This window comes from Ochotona curzoniae, unplaced genomic scaffold (genome assembly GCF_017591425.1).
Source record: "Ochotona curzoniae isolate NIBS_2020 unplaced genomic scaffold, NIBS_Ocur_1.0 scaffold_1852, whole genome shotgun sequence".
NCBI lineage: Eukaryota > Metazoa > Chordata > Mammalia > Lagomorpha > Ochotonidae > Ochotona > Ochotona curzoniae.
The window spans coordinates 29,978,319-29,987,074 of NW_024467087.1; the positions used below are offsets into that span (position 1 = coordinate 29,978,319).

Here is an 8,756-nt window from a genome sequence, read left to right on the forward strand (position 1 = left end):
CTCTTTGACAGAAATTCTAGAGAGAAAGATTTGTGAGCTGGAGCTGGTCTGCCTTTCTTTTGTCTCTTCATATCAAAACAAGCAGGAATTTTCTCTTCATGGGCACAGGACACAGAGGAGCTGTGTCCCTGAGATGGCACAAGAACCTAGACAGGGCAATCAAAGGGATAAAAAAGGAAAGCAAAAAGTTGGTTTCATCAGGCATTCTTTCCCAAGCACGTGTCAGACAATGAATGTGCATGTACTGTGTTGTATTCAGCCCTGCCAGGAGTAACACTTCAAAACAAAATTGCCAGTACATTTACCTCATCTACCTGCTTCCACATCTTGACCCCATCCTAATGGAAGGCCCACTTGGGGATCCATCCCTCTCAACTATGTAAACAATTGAAAATAAAAATAAAAGTATTTTTTAAATGAAAATGAAATTTTTATATGAAAGATTATTATGTTAAACTGCCCAGTACCAATGGGGACAGAGGAAATATGCACAAACAACTCATAAAACACAAGAATATCTATGCATTTAGAAAGAGACCAATCTTCTGAGTATTTAGAAGGCAGGGAAGGAGTGGAGGAAAGGTTTTAGTAAAATGAATATAAGAACTGGGTGTCATGTCAGGTTCTTCTGGAAAAGTTTGACAAAGGTGAATCTTCAGAGGAGTATTTATAGAGGGAAGGAATCCCCAACATGTCCCACATGGACGGAGAGAAAGGTCATACATCTATGGCAAACAGACAAAATCCAGGGAGCCTGGGATCATCCACTGGAAACAGGTCAACAACACACTGTTATTTAAAATTAAGCAAGCACAGTGCTATGCCGTACTAACAGGTGCACAGCATGAAAAAGAAAAAAAAAAATACAGGAGGTAAATCTTGCTATTTCCTATGGGATGAACCTGCAGTAAAAGAATTCAGTTTTATATAGTGTATATTTGAAAGGTACATAGACGTGGGCAAGGATCCAGAGAAATGCAACGGAAAATACTAGAGAGAGCTTCCACTAGCTATCACAAAAGGGGAAAAGGAGTTGAGGATGCCAATCTTTAAGTCTGAAGTCAAGCTATGTTAGTCATCTGCCAGCTTTAATCAGTCCAGCTTCATCTGTCCAGCTTCTGTGTTTAAGCAACCACACTATTTTTCAGAGGATTAAAATGTTTTGTTTCCAATTGGCCCATTTCACGGAAAAGACTTAGCTAGGAAAAGGTTAAATATTTTGTTCAGGCTCCTGTACCAATTCGTGAGCAAAACTAGCATCATCATTTTAAATCCCAAGGCTGACAGTGGGTTGTTTAATCTGCCAATCCATACCACCTATCTTTGTAATGGACGCCCCCATACACTGTAGCAATGAAAGATAAAAAATTTCTTTGCAAATATCCTGGGATGGTAGCAGGGAATAAAGCAAACTGAAAAGGAATGTCATGCCTCACTACCAAGGCCCATATCAACATCATCCATTTATGCCCTCTGTGGACCAACGACACAGGGCACAGTCCATCTGATAAGCTATAACCAGACGGTTGGATCCCATGTTGTATCCATCACTCATCGACGTCAGTTCCAAGCAGTAACAGTGATCAGTGTCCCAGACAACATATGGGGAATGAGGAGGTATGCCTCCTCTGAAGGCAAGAGGGAAAAACAGGAAGCCTTTTTCTTCACTCCATCAGTTTTTCTGTAAAACAAATCCATCACATAACAACTGGAATGCACTAGTGTGTTTTCAGTGAATTGCAAAGGGTGTCACCAATAGCTCAGGATTTCTCTTTGCTTCTAATAAGGAGAAGGAAAGTAACCAAACATAGTACCAAAAGCAGGTTAGCCATACTGGATAGAAATCAAATTTCCACTACATTATAAACACAGTAACTCAGGGGCTCAAACTGTCTAATTCTGCACCTGCAAGCACCAGCACCTCATACAGGCAAAGTTTTGTGTCCTAGCTGCTCCACTTCTGATACAGCTCCCTGCTTATAGGGAAAGCAGAGGAGGCTGGTCCAAGTTCTCCCACATGAAAGACCCAGAAGTTCTTGATTCCCAGTTTTGTTACCAATTCAGGATCAGCTCAGCTTCAGCCATTTGCAGCCACTTGGGGAGTGAACCCACAGATAGAATATCTTTCTCTCTACCTCTCCTTCTCTCTGTGAACCTGCCTTTCCAATAAAAAAAAGTAAATCTTGGAAGAAGAAAACAGCAACCAAATCAAGTAGCAGTGACAAATCTCAAAAAGGAAGGTATTCAGTACCTCTGGCCTAAAAGTGAGGTTAAGTGGCACCAATTATTATTTGCCACATGTTCAACCTGAATACAGACCACCTTATGTACATGGACATGAAGGGTTAATTAAACAGCACATGTTGTATTCCACAAAATTCACTGACAAATTAGGAGATGTTAGCACAGGCGCATACAGAACGAACAGAAACTGAACTACACAATAGGCTGTTCAATTCCTAATCTGATCTCCAATTTCTTCAGACAAAGACAACACAATAGGACTCACAAAACATACAGGGCCACTAAGTTGCTACCACCGATCTTTACAGATACCATCAAGCTATTTAGCATTTTAAACCAGACTTTTAAGACTCAAACAGCTATGAGACTCTCATCCTACTAATCCTGCTTCCCAGTGTGGCAAGCCAGTTCTAAAGGTACTTTTGCCTCAACACTGTTCAGTGGTTTTTAGCAAAACAGCATAGACACTCAACAGATTCATTCCTGGTCACCCAAACACCTGTCAAAGTCTTACCCAAAGGGGACTGATCATATTGCAGAAATACTTACTGGTCTAATTGGTAAACACAGCCTACCTACAAGGAGTCTAACAGAGAAACCTGACTGCAGAAATACACATCAAAAACAAAATTGAGACCCAAGTACTGCCCTTCCTTCTGTTCCTGAAGTTGGCAGTCACCCACAGACAGCACGACTATGACAAGGATCTGTATGACAAGGATCTGTATGACAAGGTCTAGCAAATGGCTATTTTTCAGACTGAAAAATGGGAGGTAAGGAGATTAACCAATTATCCTCCAACTCTCCTCTTTTCTGGGAGAGAATAAAGTCACCCTTGTTACAAACTTACCCTAACTGAGGAAGAAGGACTTGCTACAAAGTCAAAATTGAGTCACCCTCTTGCAAGACACACATCAGACAGGTTTCTGTGAAGCCACTGCTTGCACTCCAGGTGAGGTTCCTTTTCCCTGTCAGAACTTGTAAACTTCTCCAAGTTATGTGTACAATGTAGCTAAATTCAGCCAATTAACTTACTATAGTGGGCTACAAGGTTTCTCTATGAAAGGGACACAGGCACAGGAAACATTTGACTGCGGCCTAAATCAATGCGTCATGACCCTAAAGAAGATCATCCATAGGAAAGTACCTTTTAAACAGCAAAGTGCTAGCCAAATGTCAGGTAATATTAACCATACACATGATCATTAGCCATTGCTACAACTAAGTCAGAAGATGATTTCCAATTAATGGCTATTATTTTTTAGAATTCATATCGACTTTTAGGAAAAAAAGCAAACAAACATGCATCCTTGTTTCCTGGAAAGAACCATATGGAGGATATGGAAAAATTGGATTCCTCAAAGGCAAAGCTTCCCCAGCAGCCCAGAGGATATTTATTTAAACAAAGCAAAACAGTGACTTAAGGATCACTGGTAGGACTTCACAATTCCTCAGCATGACTGCTTTCTGTCCCCAGCCTACGTCGCCAGAGCTTAAACTGAGCACACGTCAGCAGGAAATGCTGACAGATGACCAAAAATATCAGCCCACAGTCCCCCAAATAGCCACCTCTCCTCCAAGAGCCATCATGCTCTGGATACATCCCCAAGGGTGACCTGGCTGGGTTGACTGCACTGGGGAGACAGAGGAAGAGCAAAGAATGATCACCTGACGTCTCCAGGGAAGGAAAAAGCTTCCTTCTCCTGCACAAGGAAGTCAAAATCATTTCAAAATAACTTTCCATCAGATCCCCACCTGCTCCTTACAAAGTAATGAGGACAGAGTAACAAATCACTGAACGGGGAATGCCAAGAGCTAGCAGTATAAGCTGGCATTTCAGAGATGGACACACCAAGATCCAGCAAGAGTGTTATACTCAAAATCACCTAACTAATGCCAGAACTAGGTGTCCTGAGTCTTCCAAAAGCCTCTAAAATCTTTCCTCCAAAAATCCTGGCATTGCCAGGTTTGCCATCATCAAACCAGCAGCAGCCCTGGTCAAGCTGAATTTGTCCTTTGTTAGCCCTCTAGATATACTCTGGCCAGAGGCCTCAAGACTGCTTTGTAAGAGGAGGCACTCTCTGACCCACACCACCTGTCATCCTAAACAAGCACTCCTGTCCCAAGAGCCTTACACTGTGGCGGCTGAGATGAGTTTTTTCCTTTCATTAACAAAAAGCCCATTCATTTAAAAAGAAGGAGGAGGAGAAGAACAAAAAGGACTGGCTCCAATGGACACAAGAGGTCTAGCTGGGCAGCCATGAACTTGCTATGAGTGGCATTATTTCCCAAGAAGCACTCTCCTCCAAAAACATTTCCTACCCCTGCTCTCTGCTCAGGGCTCACTCACAGCCTCCCAAGTAACAGGAGCCTCTCTTGATTCCAAAGCCATCCCTATGTCATCATCATCACATCAGCAAGACAGCAAGGGGACCGAGATCACTAGCTACACCTTCCAGAATGGGAAACGGAGGCCAGGAACCTGCAGTCAAATAAATTCAGAGGAACACAAGAGCTAGCAAGTATCCGAGTCAAGAGACAGCACCACAGTCATATGTCTGGGACTTCCCTCAAATCAAACCCTCCCCCTCTTCTCCAGGGACTGCCACCCACTGCCACCCACATTCCAGGATTGACAGCTTGCAACCCCAAGGAGTGCAGGCTTGCTTTCCAACCCAGCCACTAATTCATCTTTTGGCTGCAGGCACAGACCCTCCTATTCCTGGAGCCCTACCAGGGCTGTAAAAATGGAGATGATAATCTCAACCTCTTGCCCCGCACAGGGTTGTCACGAGTCTCCTGAGAATACCCTCCCAGAACCACAAAAGCAACAAGCCTCTAATGACAGGCATGCAAATTGGCCCTGAAGAAAACACACCAGGTTTTCCATAGCCTGAAATCTAAAAAAAAAAAAAAAAAAAAAGAAAAAAAAAATGCTAGCGTTCCTCTCGGCCCTACCTCCTCCTCCATGATTCAATAGCTTTAGAGCATCTCTCTGCAGCCAGACAGGCTCAGTCTTGGTCCTCACCCAGAATATTTTTATTGCTCTGGCACCTCTCCTTTTCAATCCCACTTGGGTTCCTGCAAGCACTGCTAATGACTGGGATTGGGAAAGGTAAAGAAAGCAGCTCTCTGAGCACCTTGAAACTGGTACCACAGAAGGCAGAAAGCGAGTCAAACATGGAGAGGTTGGCAATAAATAGATACTCTCTACACCACAGAGAAGCAGCACCAGCCCCAAGTTCATGAGGCAGACTGGGACCTCTTTCTCAGTGCACTTAAGTAAGAGCTCGGTTCTCCTTCAGATCCTTACAACTAACCCCAAAATCATAAACTCCCAAGTGAAAGAGAAACCCATAAAAGTATCCCCCCCACCGCCACCACCAGATATCCACAGCAGGGACAAGGAAGTATATGTGACACCTCCAGGAAACACTGTCAGCAGGCCACTGGGAAATGAACTAACACAGAGGGCCAGGAGACTGGGCCATGGTCCACAGTGATTCAGACAGGCACCTGGCTGGGGTAGGACTTCCTGCTTGTACGAGGCCAGGGCAGGGCTGGGACGGATAAGGAGGGGAGAGGCAGTGGCCTGAGTGCCAGGCTTTCCTAGGGTTCAGCATAAGCTTCCTCATTTCCACTGTGGCCGATGCAGAGTGCAAAGGTGAGACAAAGCTGAATCAGAAACCTTTTAGCACCAAGGCAGTCAGTCATTGGAAAACTCGTTTGAAGGGTCCCATTTCCCCGCAATGATGAGGTGCTCTACACAACCCAGAGTCCTGAGCACACAATTGACGCTTATCACTTAAGTGGCCCAGGAAAAAGTCAACAGACTCACATGCATCATGGTGACCAGGTGACAGGGGTTGAGCAGGTAGATGACGGTCCTGGTGGCGAACTTAAAGCCCACCTCCACCCCGAAGATCAGGCACAGGGCTACTAAGAGCAGATTCTTGCTCAGGCTCTCCTTGCCTTCCTCTGGCCGCTGGGTCACCTGCTCTGGCTGGCTGGCATGGCCACCCCTACCGTCCTCCTCCTTCGTCTGCCTCAGGATGTGCCGCAGAGCCACCAGGATCTCCAACACGGCCAGGGTCAGGACCACCACACTTTCCAGCAGCCGCTGCTGCCAAGAGAGGAAGGCAGCACAGTCGGGGCCCCCATTGCCTGCAAAACTGGGGTCCACGCCCCCATAGAGCCAGTCCAGCAGATTTTGGTAGCTATACCGGGACATGATGCAAAGTGCTTGCCCTTGCCCACTGTGCAGGAAGCAAGAGCGAGATGCAACACAAGCCCTGGGGGTTGCCCGGGGGAGGGGTGGAACATGTAAGGAGGGCACACCCCCGCACCCCCCTCCCAGACACTGGGGCACCAAGAACAGAGAAGGGGATGCTACACGCGAGGCCCGGGGTACAGTGCTGGCTCTAAGGTCCCCACGGCTGTCTGGGGAGCCCCCCGCGCTTCTCCAGTGGCCACCAACGAGGCAGGGTTGAAAGGAGCCGTTGGCCAATCTAAAAGGAAGGAGAGGAAAAAAAAAAAAGGTCTCAAAGAGGCAATTGCATCGGGAATTATTAAGCGGGGAGGGGCAAGTAGCAAGGGAAGAAAAGGGGAACCTGAGCAGTGGCGAAGCAAGCAGGACTCAGGGGGACGCCATAGGCTGACAGGGTCAGGGCAGGGCGCATCTTGGGGGACCCAGTAGTGCAGAGGGAGCGAACCGAGACAGCAGGGGCCGGGGGTTGTGGGGGGGAGGGAGCGGAGCGGCACCAGGGTGAGAGCGCAGGGACACGCGGAGGCTAGGAGAGCTAGCGAGGGCCGGGAGGGCGGGGAGGGCGACGGGAATGGCAGGGACGCCCGACTCCTCGTCTCACGCACTCCACAGGGGGGATGGCTTACTCCTGCAACCGCGTGGCCGTCTCTGTCCCCAGCCAGCAACTTCCCCGCCACGGGCCCCCTCCAGCCCATTTAGAGCCGTCCTGGTCCAGCCTCCCACCCCCGGGTACACCCTCCCCGAGTCCCCAGCTCCACCCCTACCCCACCTTCCGCCCGCCCTCCGGGCAGCACCACCCCCAGCCCGTCGCCCGCCCGGGACAGCAGCAGCGGCAGTGGCGGCAGGAAGCCGGGCAGGGAGGGCTGGAGGCCGGGGCCAGCCCCGGAGGTTGGGGGAGGAGGGAGGGCTGGGCTCCCCGACGGCCGCCTCCCGCCTCCCTCCGCGATGCATCTTCCCGCACCTCCCGCCCGAAGCCCCAGGACAGGCCCGCCGCGCCCCTCGGAGCTCCACTCACCAGGCAACTGGGCTCGCGGGCCGCGGCTCGGGCGAGCGCTCGGCTCGCGCGCTCTGGGCGCCAGGCGCTGGGCTCCCCTGGCGGCCGCAGCAGCCGCCGCCGCCGCCGCCGCCGCGCTCGGCTCCTCCTCCCCGCCTTCCTCCCCCTACAGCGGCGATGTTCGCTTCCTCCTTCTTCTCCTCCCTCTCTCCTCCCCCTCTTCGTCGCCACCTCCCTCCTCTCGGACCGGTGAAGCTTCTCGCCGTCCCTCTCACCCCCACCCCAGCACGCACCCCACACGCCCAGTGGCCACCAGTACCCGCCTCGCCTTCTCCCCTGCGCTGCCTCCTCCGGCTGCCGCCGCCGCACCCCCGCCCCCTAGCTTCCCTAGCGCGTCCACCATTCACACCTCCCGCTCTCCCTCCCCCGGCGCAGTCTCCGCCTCCTTCCTCCTCCTGCCCGGCCTGCCTCGTCTGGTTCACTCGCGGAGCCTGCACGCGTGCACCGCCACTCTCCTCCTCCGGTCGAGCCCTGCGGGCGGGGTGTCCACCGGACTCCCCTCCGGCTCTCAGCCCTCAGGGTCTGTGTGACCTGGAACCTGAGCAGGCACTTAACGGGCCCTCGCTCTAACTTCTCAGCAAATGAATAAGCCTGTCCAGGGAGCAGCGGCTCCGCAGGCTGGGGCCCGGGAACCGGGGCTTCTCCGGCCTTTTCCTCGCCTTTGCCGTTCCTCCGGGCGGCCACCCAGGGCTGCACTCACCTCAGGACCAGTAAGGAGGCATCTCTCCAAACCCCTTTCTAGCCACAGCCGGCTCCTCTCCCCCGCCCCCTGAGCGCCTAGGGCCCAGCCCTCTTTCCCCCAGATCTCCGAAATACTCCATCCTTGGTATTTTTCCTCCCCATCTCCAGCCTCACAGCCCACCCCGCCCCTCCCGCTCCATCCCCTCTCTCTTCCCCTCTCCCCTCGCTCCTGACACGCCCTCAAGTGTAGAGAAGTGGGAGGGGAAGGAGCTACCCAGGACGACTTAATTTGTCCTTCTTCCTAATCTCCCCACAGGAGGGTCAGCCAAGACCCCATTGAGTGGCGACCAGCAGCTGTTGTTGTAGGGTTTTTGACCCCGAGTACGGCAGCAACCTCAATTCTTGTCTCGCAGGAAAGAAGAATTTTCGTGCGGACACGGTTTAGTTTTAAAGCAAGATTTACTAGAAAAGTTGAGAAAAGAGAATCCTAGTGACAAGAGGGGGCTCTGAGAT

General features: G+C 50.5%; 1 protein-coding gene across 6 annotated transcripts in view; it reads right to left on the bottom strand.

The window, feature by feature from the left end:
• The window catches only part of TMEM164 (transmembrane protein 164), a 164,634-nt gene extending 157,030 nt beyond the window's left edge, over positions 1–7,604 (bottom strand). For 2 of the 6 annotated variants that reach the window (XM_040999608.1, XM_040999607.1), the window contains exons 1-2: positions 7,135–7,200; positions 6,083–6,752 (exon numbers count right to left, since the gene is read on the bottom strand). In XM_040999608.1, the coding sequence (XP_040855542.1) occupies positions 6,083–6,475 (393 nt within the window). In that variant the 5' untranslated portion in view covers positions 6,476–6,752; positions 7,135–7,200. Of the gene's footprint in view, positions 1–6,082; positions 6,753–7,111; positions 7,201–7,523 lie in introns of those variants that run through there. The other 4 variants (XM_040999605.1, XM_040999606.1, XM_040999612.1 and 1 more) reach the window with 4 other exon arrangements.
• Between the last annotated feature and the right edge of the window lie 1,152 nt (positions 7,605–8,756).